This window comes from Bactrocera neohumeralis, chromosome 2 (genome assembly GCF_024586455.1).
Source record: "Bactrocera neohumeralis isolate Rockhampton chromosome 2, APGP_CSIRO_Bneo_wtdbg2-racon-allhic-juicebox.fasta_v2, whole genome shotgun sequence".
Classification (NCBI taxonomy): Eukaryota; Metazoa; Arthropoda; class Insecta; order Diptera; family Tephritidae; genus Bactrocera; species Bactrocera neohumeralis.
The window spans coordinates 27,468,427-27,483,336 of record NC_065919.1 but is presented as its reverse complement, the minus strand read 5'-3'; the positions used below and the strand labels follow the sequence as shown (position 1 = coordinate 27,483,336).

General features: G+C 40.6%; 1 protein-coding gene across 1 annotated transcript; it reads left to right on the top strand.

Annotated features, from left to right (window-relative positions):
* The first annotated feature begins 13,097 nt into the window (after positions 1–13,097).
* On the top strand, positions 13,098–14,693 carry LOC126759633 (proteoglycan 4-like). Its single transcript, XM_050474572.1, has 7 exons — positions 13,098–13,118; positions 13,181–14,034; positions 14,122–14,145; positions 14,209–14,340; positions 14,400–14,438; positions 14,500–14,532; positions 14,597–14,693. Exons 1-7 carry the CDS (start codon positions 13,098–13,100, stop codon positions 14,691–14,693), a joined length of 1,200 nt encoding a protein of 399 aa, XP_050330529.1.
* Positions 14,694–14,910: the final 217 nt, after the last annotated feature.

The following is a 14,910-nucleotide window of genomic DNA, read 5'->3' as shown; positions in this document are numbered from 1 at the left end:
AAAGTTAATCAAATAAATTCATATTCTGTCAGTATACATAGATAATGCGCTTTCACAGAGCTTTTATCTCGCGTGTGTTAGGACAGAAAAGTTTCAAAATTTTCAAATTGGGTCATCCTTCTAACCTAAAATCTTCTCTTCGATTAAAAAATATTTCAAAATGTTACCATTTGCTTAAGTATATTAGTAATTTTAGTACTCACTGTCATTATTAGCGCTAACTGGCAATATTTCCTAACCGCCTGTGTTTTCCTACAGGGTACATTTGCAGTGATGGATACTCTCTCAAAACTGATACGCTTTAATATATTTATTGTTCAAGTAACAAGCTGTTAATTAGAGTGTTAGCAAAAAAGCAACAACAATAGTAAATCAATAAAAATTAGATTGTCGGCTGATCATAGATCTGAGGCTATCAAAATCGTTTAATAAATAGCAAAAATATTGAACTATTAGCCACACAGATTGGCAAAAGCAACTATTGAGAATTATGCATGGGTGGTAAAAAATATTTATAGCACCTTTAGTGCGCAAATTAAGAAGAATATATTTACATATGTACATATGTATGTAAAAGTCAAGAATTAAAAGAGATACGTAAATATATATGTATATGTATGTACCGATCTATGTACTATAAGTATAGATGAATAGTAAAAAACTTGTTGGTACTCTATTAAAAATGTGTAAATATTTTTGTACCCTTGCAACATGTTGCTACTGAGTATAATAGTTTTGTTTACCTAACGATTGAACGTATCAACTAAACCTAATTAAACTTAAAAATTTATGTCAATGTGTGAGAGAATGCTTTCGTGATAATAGTATGTCTGTTTGTCGAAAATAGGCTGAATCGGGCCAATACATCCATTAGCCCCCATATACGTAATATAAAGAAATTCGAACTTCTGGTGAGTTTATATCGCCAATATACGAGTTATTTCAATTAAATTCAGAGAGCGTGTTTTTCTTATAACGGTGCATATTTGTGCTTAGAATAATCAAAATCGTGCGGATACTCGCCCTAGACCCCATAAACCTAACAGGCCTTTTGTACCTGAAGGTACTCCCTGGCTTGAATCCTTGCAAGTTGTAAGAGTATAAATGTTCGGTTACCCCCGATCTTAGCCCTTCCTTACCTGTTAATGTATGTTTGTGAGTAAAGTATTATGAGAAAAAATTTCATAGATTCCAAATCAAATTTTGGGTTAATTTTTCTTGTATCTTTTAAAATGGTTTCTTCTCAAAGTGAACGTATTATATATTTTCGAAAAATTTGGTATGCAAGTCTCAGTTCATTGCCATATCCCACCAAGTCACGGTTACCGAAACTTTAATTCATGGAATAAATTAGCGTGGAAACTAACACAAATACTCCGTGAAACACATAAGGCCTTTGCGTAAGAAAGAAATCCGATCGCACGTACAGGAGTTTCGGTTATAATTGTCAATTGGGCTTTAAGAAAATTATAATTAGAAACTTTAGCTTTTCTGCTGGCGCTCTTGGGTCATTAACCGGTGGGTGGCTTATATGGATGTCAGTTCAATAACATTTTATGCAAAGCCTACTGATCTATAACCTACAGACATACTCAAATTCGAAATATACATATTTTACTTGAGCGTTTGTGACTTTGGTATATAGACAGACTAAAATTACGTCAATATCCTTTGAAATCTTCGCACAGTGATTTTTCCTTTTCTCAGACTCAATCTAATATGAACAGTTAGCTAAAAAGACACACAGGCCTATTTTGAAGCAATAGACCTGTCGAACTACAAAAATGGGATCGAGTTATTGGATCTTCCCGTTAATGGGTGTATCAGTACCGATTAAGACATATAATTTCTGTATGACTAACAGGTTTAATGAGATTATCTCCGACATTAGTGCTCAAAATATGGGATATTGCTAATCAAATTTTATCGGGTTCAAAGATAAGTTCTTCTTATCTTTTTGAGTAGACACCGCTTATGCAGTTATTCCTTTCCTTTTCGCTGTTTGGCGCCAACTTGGGATTCCAAGTGTAGTCAGGAGCTTTTCCACCCACCAACCAACCCACCAACAGAGTGGAAGTCTTCCTCTTACTCTGCTTCCCCCGGCGGGTACTGCGTCGAATACTTTCAGAGCTAGAGTGTTTTCGCCCATTCGGACGTAACCGCTGTCTCTTAATTCGCTAAAATATTTCAATGTCGTCGTATATCTCGTATAGCTCACCGTTCCACTGACTGCGGTCCTCGCCGTTGCCAATACGCAAAGGACCATAAATCTTCAGCAGAACCTTTCTCTCGAATTCTCGTAACGCTGACTCATCAGATGTTGTCATCATCCATGCCTCTGCACCAAATAGCAGGACGAGGATAATAAGTGACTTGTAGAATTTGGTATTGGATGATCGAGAGATTGCCTACCCAGTCTAACCTGTGGCTTAGAGTTATTCTGCGTTGGCTGCTGGTTCCAAAATAAACGAAATTATCTACGGCTAATGTGACGAATGTTTATTTGTTGACAGAAGATATGTATTTCCTCTTGCCCTTTTTCACTTCCAGACCTATTTGGTTCGCTTCCTTATCCAGTCCTTAGAAAGCAAACGGCGAGGGTGTTGTGATTTTCCAGGTCTGAAGCTATTCTGATAAGGTCCAATCAGTTTGTTGACGGTAGACTTTATTATTTTACTACAAAAAGAGTACGCTCTAGTCTTGAAACCTTCTGTTAGTCGCCGCAACGTAGAATTTCCGAGCATTACCCTTGTCGGCCAGCTTGCCAAGCTCTTCGTACTTACGTATTTTGGCCTTCCTCTTGTTTTGCTGCAAATGCGTCTCGCATCTGACCTTAAGTCTCTATTCCATCTCGCACTTGTTATTGTCAATTGTAACGTTGCGAGTTAGGCAGTCTGTTTTCTCTCCACTACGACACGACACTCTTCATCGTTCCAGCTGTTTTTCTTGCCTTTTCCGAAAACCAGTGGTTCTGTTTGCAGCTGAAATGCCGTCCCACAATTTTCCTTATACCGAGTTGCCAATGAGCTCGGCTCTCTGTTGTGATTGCAGCTTCTCGACGTAGAACTTTCCCTGTAGTTGTGGACGTGCGTTTTTTGCTGCACAGAGACGTGTCCTCCGTCTATCACAACATGATAGACCCGGTTGGTGGCTTTTCGATCCGAAGACAGCCAGGTAGCTTGATGAATTTTCCTATGCTAGAATCTAGTATCACAGATAAGTTCTAACACTTAAAGTGGCCCTTTAGATGTTAGTCTTTCTTGAGCAAAGTAAACATTCTGTTATTCTAGGTGTTAATGTAATTATAACTGACGTTGAAACAAGAAAACTGTTATGACTTCACCAATTATATTTCCCGATTTTTACGGACTACCACTACCTTTGTACCTCTTAATTACTATTATATATTGAATCACAGAAACATCTCAGTACTGTACGCCTATTTGCTTAAGTTGCATGCAACTCCAAACTTACTAACAGCACAACAACTATTTATATAGGAAATTGAATTGGGAAGACATGAAGCCATATCTATATTGCAGCGAGTGTGGCTTTATCTATTAGCTAAGTCAACAAAGGAAGGGGTAAGCTGTAGCGGAATGAGGAATATGCGAACGATCGACGATCATAAATCACTGCCCAATGCAACTAATTAAAAAATTGGACACGCTAAGCTGGCTGCCACCGATCCTGCCTGCTGCCTGCCTGTCTGTCTGTCTGCCAGTGCGACGATGTGCCTGCGAGTCAGCATGTGGCAGCCACAAAAGACTGCTGGCGTCAAATATCCACACAGCCACACACACAGTTTCATTAATATTACGCACACACACAAGCGCTTTATTGTTGATGAGAATTTACTTTGGGCTACCTATAGCTCGGGGCTTCGCTGGCCAAGTGCCGATTGCTCAGTTGTGGCGTGTGCAGCGCGCTAAAGGGCTTCGGCGTTACAGAGTTTGAGATTCTTGCCTTTTCGCCTCTTAAATCGTATTTGCTTATTGGATTTATTTGCGGACTTCGATAAATTAACAACGCCGAATCGTCAAAGGTGATTCAACCGCTGGCGACCGAGCTGCCGTGGCAACAAGCTGACCGAACTGCGTGCAACAGATCAAGAAGACGCGATCAGCGGGCGACAGCCTCACTGATTTAAAGCTGACTGTGCAGTGTGTGTGTATGTGTGCGCCTCCACCACCACCACCGCCACCGTCACGCCGATGACATTAAGACGATAATGCAATAATACAATAACAATAAAAATATACACATGCAAACAACGAGGAAGCGTTGCATATACTTACACATACAGACACACATATATGTATGTAGTATATGCCAGTAGTATTTGGTATGGTTTGGTTTGGCATTTTCATCTTGAGTGACCGCTTGATTGGCCACTAATTGCCAGTTGACGGCCAGCAGAGTGCCATCCGAGTAGCCAGCTCGTTTGAGCACAATCCGCCCTATCGCACGCACCGAACGAGTCGCCGATATAGCGCGCCTGTCTTCATACATAACCCCTTATGGGCTGTCCAAATAAACCTCTAAGCACTCATATGCGTCTGTGTGAGTGTGTGTGTTTGCGCATGTACCTGCTTGCCGTCAGCGGCGTTGCGTGTAATTAAAATGAGACAAAATATTTGCGCGAAAAATTTCCATGTCACACAATCAACAACGGCGCAGTCGATGCAGCGGCCCAACTTGCCACATCCCGGTCCACCATTAACTTAACATTGCTGCTGCACAATGTTTGTACTTAACGTTGGTTCTTGCATTTCAACTGTTTAATTGTTTGTCTGTCTCTCGATATTTACCTCGTCGGAATTTGTCAACCACTTTGCTGTCGCTGCGGTACTGCGCATGCGCAACGAGCCGTGTTGCGCCAGCACCCGTGTGTATGGTATGTGTGAACACTTGTCGGTTGCGTGAGAAGCGCTTAGTTGCGCACAGCTGGTCGTTGTCGCTCATACTTATATTGTTATTGCTGTTTAAACTGTTTTCAATGCGTTTGCATTACGTAAATATTTGACTTTCAATTTATGAAATGAGCATTCTCATCATTATCGACGGCGATAAGGTCAACATTATTGGCCGTCAGCCGCGTACGCATCTACATACTAGACGGACGAAGTTGGAATATTTTTGTATACAAGCGGTTAGTGTAATTAATGGAGAGAAGGCGTCGATCTCACGAGGAGGTTCGCTATCAAGAAGCTGCCGTAACTTAAGAGCTTGTCTCCTGAGCTTTCCGAATTTGATAAGTACAGAGCAACTATTTGCAAAATGATTTTGGCTGGTCAAGTAGCCGATGAATTAAATGTAGTTTCGAATTTTCAGATCTTTTACTTTCAAAATTTTTAATTTGCTGGAGTTCCGAAGAGACTCGACTAGATAAGTTGGTACTACGCTCGGATACATCCGCGCAAATACGTAGGTAGTCCTAAGGACCATAAAATTAGTTCCGCCTTTCTGAAATAGACGAGTATTCGGTGAGGTGAGTACTCTAGTTTTCAAACAAACATTTTTCTACCTAAGAACCGCCCTCAACCACCAGTAAAACCAAACTAATTACTGGTACTTAGTGGTAGGTAGTGGTTATGTTCACTTTACATACGACAAAAGACTCTCTTTAAAACTAGAGGAAAGTAGACAGTCAGTTTCTTTAAACTCAGTGAGTCATTTTACGCAGCAGCTCATATATCTGATTACATTAAATGTTTATGCCCTAATTATGGGTTTCGTGATTTCGTTTTTAGCCCTCCGTTTATCTCTTACTTTTCATCTCTAATTGGCATGATTCAGCGATGAAACTCGGTTCGAATCTAACGATGGAAAACTCTCTTGACTAATATCCGCAAAAATAAAATATTGTACGAATATTTGCCAATAGTCAAGTCCGCATGCATTTGATGGAATAGGGAGAAATGAGAGGTATTAACATGAATATTTTCTGAACAGAATAGACTCCAGAAAACTCTTTCCTTGTATAAAAGACTCAAGGCAGGTACTTAGATATGTGAAGGGCTCCAAGCAGGGACTTTCTGGATAGCTACGATGCTTCGATTGCTTCACTGATAACTTGAATCACTCGTGGAAACATTCTTCGCACTATTCTTTCTTTGTACACATGCAGGTATATATGAGCGGAGCGAAGCCGCTGTGAAAGAGGGACAGTGAGCTTTTGACGAATGCGTAAAAGCTTAGTACGAACTTGGAAGGAGCGTCTTTTGTCGAGAGCTACCTATCTACTCCGGATTCTAGTTCCAGACCAGTGCAATATTGCTCAAGCGGAGTTGGCTGTCATCAAGGTAGCAGTAAATGTACAGCTCCGAAGTACAGCTTCCTTCAGAGAGGTGTGACATCGATAGCAGAGCTGCAATACTGGAATTGAGTTGGCTTTACTTTGAGCTAATGAGCTTGCAAGTAGGGTATCCCTACTCCTATTTCATGACAATGGCAACGAGTTGGTGCTCCGCCGTTCTCTTGCGACTTAGCGTTTTGATCTATAGGACTTCCCTGACCCTGGCAAGCTGTGGTCAAAAACCAAAACTTTTGCAGGACCCCTCTGGCCTAAGTGGAAAGTAGTCTCAGCAAAGTTGCCATGGTAGACGTTTTGACTGGATACTGTCCAATAGCCACATATACGTTGAGGTTACATATCTTTTCGGATCTTACTTGCCAAAGTTGTGTGAAAGAAAGCTAGGAGAAAACCTTCTGGGCACTTTCCTTTTAACTGTTCAGCTTTTGTCAAACAGATGTCTCGGTATATCGGTAGACACATTTACGGTGACCCTAGCGAAGTTGCTGAGATTGATATTAACGGAACCTAACCCACATTTAATTACAATTGCTATTTTTAGATTTGACCCAAATTTATAATTTTCCCAGCAAAATTCGAGAGTGGCAAACGCTTTCAGGCAACTTCTTTCAATCGCTTATTTCTTAAAGCTTCTTGACGTTCATACTTTGATTTCAACGGAAATTATGAAATATATTTTTTAACACATTTTTTTGATGTAGAGATTACAACTTTCACACCAGAAAGAGAACCGTTCTATACAAACAGCACCAAACAATGTTCATAAAATAACAGCACATTATTGTTTTTGTAGCACAGCATTCAAGCTGCATTGTTTGTTTTTGTGAAAAGTGAAAGATTCCCAGGAAGAAATTCGGAGTGCAGCAAAGAAAATAATTTGCGCCAAGCGAGCAATGGAGACTTTCTGATTGCAACAAACCGATAACAGCTGCGGTGCGTCGTGCCTGCAGCTACAATTGCGGCGATTGCGTTCTGCAGCCAATGAGTCGGCCGTGGCTTAGCCGTCTTGCTCGCTTTGTTAATAAATTCTTTTTTCATTTAATTGTAATTTCAATTTTGGTTTCGTTGCTTTTTTTTGCGTTTTGCTCGCGTTGCTGCACGTAGCGCACGCTCAGCTCTTTATCCAACACACCACGGATGGACGAACGGACGGACAGACGGACGCCGTCTCTTCTGACAGCCACTTTTCATGGCGACCACAGCCACTTTGCAAGCCTGCCTTGCCTGCCACAGACTCGAGTTCGCATACACACTGCTTGCAACGCATGCACCGCGCTGCGCGTACGCTCCGGCTTGACAGCGCGACGCAGCAATAATAGCGATTATTCCATATTTACTTATTGCGTCCAACTGTATTATTTGTGCGATTAAATTGATCAGTGATTACCGCATCCATCGCTCGCAAATCGTGTGTTGCCGTTGTTAATCTCTCGATCGCCACGCAAACAACAGCAAAAGAAGGTTAAATGAAAATAAATAGCAATAAAAATACGCGAAAAAATCATACGTTCCGGCAAGTGGCTTCCACGCCAGCCGTCCGGTGCAGGCTGTCGGGCGAATTGTCAGAACTACAGGCTGCCGCCACTTTCGTTGCTCCCGATGCCACTGAAATTGCCCACAATTGTTGTTGTTGTTGTGTCTTTCGTGTTTGGTATTTGTTTGTTGTTCGACTTGACGTAAGACTGCTCAGTCACTAGTTGATTTGACGTTTTACGCCTCGCGCATAACACCAAATAAATTTCATTGAACCTCTGCATTGCTACATGTGCCCCTCAGCTTTGCTTTTGATTCCTTTCCATCGGTTGCAATTGCTTGACTCGGCTGGTCACTGAAGTATTTACCCTGCATCCTTGGCTTTCTTGCGTCTTCATGTATGATCTGCAAATTTTTGGCCTGGTCGCGGATACTTCGGTGGAGCTTTTTTGTTTTACTCTTTATGTCTTTCTATTTTAGCTCCTCTTTTTTGCTACGTAAAATACACTGCTATTGTTGTTGTAGCGTACGACTCACGTACAAGCAACACGCATGTTTCAAAATCCACCGAACACCAACAATTTAGAACCGACACATTTAACGACTCGCCGCCTTCCACTCTCAATCGTTTGCCGCAAGAGCCCTGAGCAAAGGCTTTGACATTAAGTATTTCAGTTGGCTCCTCGACAAAGTACACAACGTGTGTTGTACGAACTCTAGTTACCTACAAAACCAAATATTTAAACTTTTTTCGACAAGTGTAAAGCTTAACTTTGGTTTTCTATGACATTATTTAATTTAACAAAGCATGATCCCATATATTTCTCTTGAAACACGGATCACACGAAGCCACATATCCATTTCTTTGTAAAGTTTTCAAGACTTTATACAGGATTTGAAGATCCGATCTGCATAATCAGGAGCAGATTCCTTAGAACTTTTATATATTAAAAGCTTTCTTAAACACAAAAAATTGTTGGGTAGCAGGCATTCTACTAAATTTGGAGTGTTTGCCACATAAGTTAAAAATCCTTCATTCATCCTACCCGCTCAATAGCGGGTTCATTTTACTGCAGCCTTGGAGCTTTATAGTTTTACGATATTGAGTGTAATGTGGAAAGATGTCTTCGGAAACTAAAGATAAGCAATAAGCTAGATTACACGAAGTCACACGAGTTCTGATAATGAAATACGATCATCCATATCCATTTCTTGGTATATTCCTTAATGCGTTATATGGGATTTGATCGGATCTTCTGCATAATCGGAAGCAGTTTGCTCGAAAAGTTTATAGACTTAAATCTTTTATATGAAATAAGTGTATGTAACTGTAGTACATTTATGACACTGAGTTAATCCAATTTAATATAGTAAATGACTGAAAACTCGAGCATAATTTTCCCGATGGTTTATTCTGCTTAGTGGAATGAAGCCAGAATACACTCTGCCAACTTTATATTATATCGAAAATATACCGTTACCATACCAATTGTTGCAGCGGTATTAGCGAAGATATTCTTGATATTTTTTAAATTAGTAGGTCAGTGCGACACATAATTGTGTTCAAACAAAAATTCAACATTCAAAAATCCATTTTTAGGCATACTTAAGCATCAGTTGGTCGAACACTTTTGGTTATATAAGTAATAACTCCCGCAATTACGCAATTATCGAATCACCAAAGTGAATACTGCACAAAAAAGCTTAATAGGCATGCATTCACAGCCAATATGCATTTCTCATCACTACCATAATTGTGCTCAATTAACATACATAGATCGTCAGCTAGTGGCACCAACTACACCATAACGGAGTGACATCTTAATCCCCTATATCGCCAACAACTAAGTAACTCACTAATCCAACGATCCGTCGCGCGCGCAATACGCCAAGTCATTACTAAGCCATTACCACCTGCATATGTCACTCAACGGCTCAACAGCAGCCGAAAATGGTGTGTCTAGCCTCCTTTCTGTCGCAAAGATTTGGTGTCAATTGCCACCAGCTCACTTACATACGCGACGTCCGCAAAACAGCGGCTCGCTGGCTGGCTGCTTGGCTGGCCGGTCACTCGCTGATGGGCTCTGCGCCGAATATGGCGAAACGTTTCAATTTACGCGCCAAGCGCGTAACCGTTTTTGGCGATCATCAGATCGTCAGTTCAAGTGTGAAATGTTGGTGCGGCACCGTCATCGTCACCGCCGATTTCACGCATTTATCGTGACAATCGCTACGGGTAAGACGCCGTAAAATTGCCTGCTGGGGCAAGGCGATGGCGCTGCGCCCATGGATTTGCTGCCTATTTTCCACCATTTTTTTGTTGTTGCAACTCGCGTTGTTTTTGTGTCTCCTGTATGCCAAACAGACGCATGAAAGTATTGTTGACAGATTACCCAGAGGGTTAAGTGTCGCAGGCGTTCAGCCAGAGACATATGGACACACGCTATGCTGCTGTGAAATATTGCTATGAGGCTTAAGAATTCAGTTGCGGCAGGTGGACACTTTCAAAAATATTAATTATTAATAAATTGTTATTGCAATTAATTTTAGATAGTACGTGTAATTAGCGCTAAATTCGAGGTTTGGAGGAGGTCCTGGTTTTCCTGTTGTTAGCTGATTTTGGAAAGGAATTAATTTACTTTAGTCTGTCGAGGGAGAGAATAGCACCAAGGAACTATTGTGTATGACACTTAAGGAAGGGGTTAGGGTTTCTGGGAAAAAAATACTTTTTTGAGAATTTATTTCTTAGCTATGAATTGAGTAATTTTATTCGGACCTTTTGTGCATTACACTTTTGAGAATATAAGGTTATGGTGAATACCGCAAAGTGGTTTTTTCTCAAGACGTTCCGGGGGGAAGCTCTGTTATCCCTTTTTCTGCATGAAAATTATCAAAAGTGTGCTCAATAATGTACAAAAGGTCTGAATAAAATTACTCAATTCATATTTAAGAAATAATTTTTTTTACCTTAGAACCTTTTACATAACCCCATACAAACAAGTCCAAGCGGTGTTAAATCGCCCGTTGTTGGAGGCAATGCGTTCACCAAAAGTCAAAAAATCACTAACCCCGTAAAAAGTATTGCCTCATTGAAACTGCCAAAAAAATAGTTTGATTTTCTACGTTACTATAAAAAGAAGAGAAATTGCTACTTTAACCAAAGTTCTACGAGGGCATAGTTTAGACTCTCTAGTACTTCTGCTTGATAAGGCTCTATATAACCTCACTTGTCATTCCTTAATCCGTACAACACCATGTATATAGAGTTGCTTCATGGAGCGATGTACTCTTATGTATATATGGCATATACACACCTAGAGGTTTTTCTTTTTTTTTTCTAGGAGTGTTTGGTTACACAACACACCTTTTGCATTTCATTTTGAATTTAAGGAGCTGCTCAAAACAAAATATACATAACACGTGTTACAAGATACACCGAACTGTCTATCAAAATTTGGGATTTTCACTTGTCAGTATGGACGCGTGTGTCCGGCATTTGCGTTAACTGCAAAGCGCCGCGCATGTTGTGTGTCTATAAAGCCACTAAATCAAAGCTTGACAAATTTGTATGACAGAGGTGTTTTAATTTTATTAATATTTTGACATTTTCAAATGTCAATCTTATAAATATGCATCGCAACACCAACATACCTGTAGCTGCGAATAACTCGTCAGTATCGATGTCGAAACAGCTATGCAATGGCGTCCCCATTACGGCCCTAGGAAGTAACCGACCGTGGCCTTATATGAAAACTTCGTGGGTTGCTGTCAACGCTGTTTGCACTAGTTCGATTAGTCGTTATTCATTTGATGGACTTTACTTAGTATGCATTAGGGTAGTCGTTAATTAAAAAAAAAAATATATGTTGAGAAAAGTTATTACATAATATATAGAAACATATATATAATATATAGGACAATCCTCCACTGAACCCTCTTCGAGGATGCTAGAATTATTGATTCCAATTTTATAAAGCAGCTATAGCCAAAAGTTAGGGAGGTATACTCAGGGCCGGGCTAGTAGCGGTTGGCAGAAAGCACACTCAACCCAGACGAAACGATCCTGGAAACGAAAATGGTGAAAATTAGTGAATGCTCTCGAGCACCCTACAGCTAAAAGTGTGACCCTTTTCTATATTATATTTGCTGTTACTAACAACGAAATCCATCGAATGAAGTGATGGCGGGTAGATCATCGACATTGGATACGGAGATGGGTGAAGTCGAGTAAGATCCCATGGCATCCTCGAGCGATGTGGAAAGTATTGAGCTTCGGAAGAAGAATCTCAATATCTCAGTTTTCAATTTCGCGTTGAAAAACTCAATGAGAATCAAAACGAATGGAAATCATACACAATCTGAAAATGTCAAAGAAGTCGACTATGACGGTTTTCATATTTTGTTAAGGCATAAATATTTGCAAATGTTGAAAGAAGAAGAAAGTAACATCATTCGTATTAAAGATTATAAACAACAAGTATATTTCTTCTAGTTCAAAGATCCCACCCTAATATAATTTATACATGCATAAAGCCAAAGTTACGTGACCACCATGGCTAAATATACTATATAACATAACACAACATAACATAGCATAACATAGTATAACATAACATATGCACATAAATGTGTTTAAGCCTCGGCTAATAACAAAATCCGGATAGGCTCTTTTTGGTCAAGTCGTCCAAGAGCCATGACATATATAATTTCAGTAGTTTTGTTTGTGCGCGTTTTTTCTATTCGCCGTCCAAGACTCTGGTTAATATCAGCAAACCCTCTTTGGCCTAATTTATCAAACAACAAACCGTTATTTGTAACACAAATGAAATAAAAACAAGCGCATCCAGTATCCGCCCCGCCCGCGTACGATCAGCTAATGAAAACCATGAAAAATACCGTTAGATGGTCGCAGAAAAGTGTAACAAGCCCATATTTGTGGATGCGAGTTGGATGCGTGAAGCGATGTACATTGCTTCCTTGTGTGTTAGGATAAGGAAGCGACCGGACGTTTTTTGGTCTTTGGCATTTGTGGTTACACCAAATGGTTAAACAATGTATTAAGATCGACAGCAATGGGATTATTCACTTTGAGTTTTGAACGAATTGAGTTGATGGTTGGTATAAAAATAAATCACTTCGGTATTTCTGGCACATTCAACAGCGTTGCTTGGACAAGTGAAATTCATTGAAGGATTAATTGGAGGCAGATAAAAGTCACTGATAATTTTTTAACTAAATCACAGTGGTATACAATTTACAGTTAAAAAGTTTGTGAGCGTGTTTTTATTGGTAAAAAAAATATTCGAAAATGCGGTTAGCAACATTTTCAGTGAGTTCGAATGAAATTTATTGAAGTGTTTGCTTTTTTATTAACATCTAACGGTATTTTAGAGCATCTTCTCGCTGCTCTGTTTCTGGGTCAATGGCTCGGCTGGGCAGTTAATCTTCGAGACGCCAAAGCACTTAACGCATTTGCAGCCTCCGCAGTATGCACCGCAATACGCAACGCACCAGCAGCAACTGCAAAATCATATACAACCGCGTTCACCTTATGGCTTACCAACATCGCATATGATGCGCTCCCAACGTTCTCTGTACGGTGGCTGGGGACCTGTAAGTGTTGGTCCTGTCGGTTATGGCAGCGTCGGTCCAGTTAGCTCTCTTGGCACTATTGGCATAACGAAAGAAGAGTTGCTGGCGCTGCTCGAAGCGTGGAAGGAGGTTGAAAAGCCAGCACCAGAGCCTGCACCCGAGCCAGAGCCTGAGCCGGAACCCGAACCTGAACCAGAGCCCGAACCAGAACCAGAACCAGAGCCGGAACCTGAACCAGAGCCCGAGCCCGAGCCTGCACCAGAACCGGAAGAGCCAGCACCTGCACCACCAGCTGGTGCTAAACCGCCACCACCCGGTGTGCCGCTAACTGTTTCTCTGCCAGCCTTTGTACCCATACAATTGTCTGCAATGTATACAGCTCCAGCACCGCCGGCGCCACCAGCTGAAGGCGGTGGTGAGGCTGAAGCAGAACCAGAACCGGAACCGGAGCCAGAGCCAGAGCCAGAACCAGAGCCAGAGCCAGAACCTGAGCCAGAACCAGAGCCCGAACCTGAACCTGAAGAGGAACCCGAACCAGAACCTGTACCCGCACCGGTTTACGGCGGCTATGGACATGGTCATCATCGCTTTGTTTATCTTTCGCGTACACCGTTCAGGCGTGCAAAGCCGTTTGCAAGAAATCCATTTCTTCGGTAAGTTCGTTGCCGTGAAATTTACATACACCTATTTGCGTCATAACTCTCCAGTTTATTCTAAACCAATACTGTTGTATTTTCTAGTACGAATAAAGGTATTAAGTCCAGGTATGTTAGACTGTCTTCCCACTCTCCGTATTAATATTTGTAATTTCTTAATTATTTTGCCAGAACCACAACAAAGTCAGGGGCACGAAAGTCTAAGAACAGCGCTAAAAAGAATTCTAAAGCAAAATCCAAAGCTTTGGCAAAGCCAAGAAACACTAAATTCCCAGCTATTCGCTTCCCTGTTTCAAATGCCAAGTAAGGCTAAAGACACTTTATTTATAAGAGCTCCCCTCACTAATTTCACATATTTGCAGACAATTCGCCTCCAACAATTTCATAGCGAACAAGCCAAGGTAAAATATAAAAATTGTTATGAAAACTTCTAAAAACATTTGCTTTATTTCTTTTTTGTAGAAACTTGCGACTACCACATCGCGTGCGACCAAGGTTGTAGCAAACCAATATAGCTTTATTTCTAAAAGATTTTCTAATTATTTTTTAACTTTAACAGAAGCTTCACGGCCTTGCCTCCACCACCATTCCTCGCCAACCCACCAGCTCCTTTGAAGTTAGTGCCATCCTCTGAATTGTTAAGTAATTGGGCCTAGAGCTGTACTGGAGCCTAAATACTAAGATATCAGTTAGACTCATTTGATAAAATATTCCTTATTCAACTTCATAAATAAAACATATGTATACGAAACAATAAGCTCTTTTCATTAAAAGAGGAACTCTATTAGGCTTAAAATAGTCGATGCCTGCAAATAATTATCTCTTGTAATTAGGTTCAAGCAAATGATATTCAAAAAGAAAGGCGGGTTGATC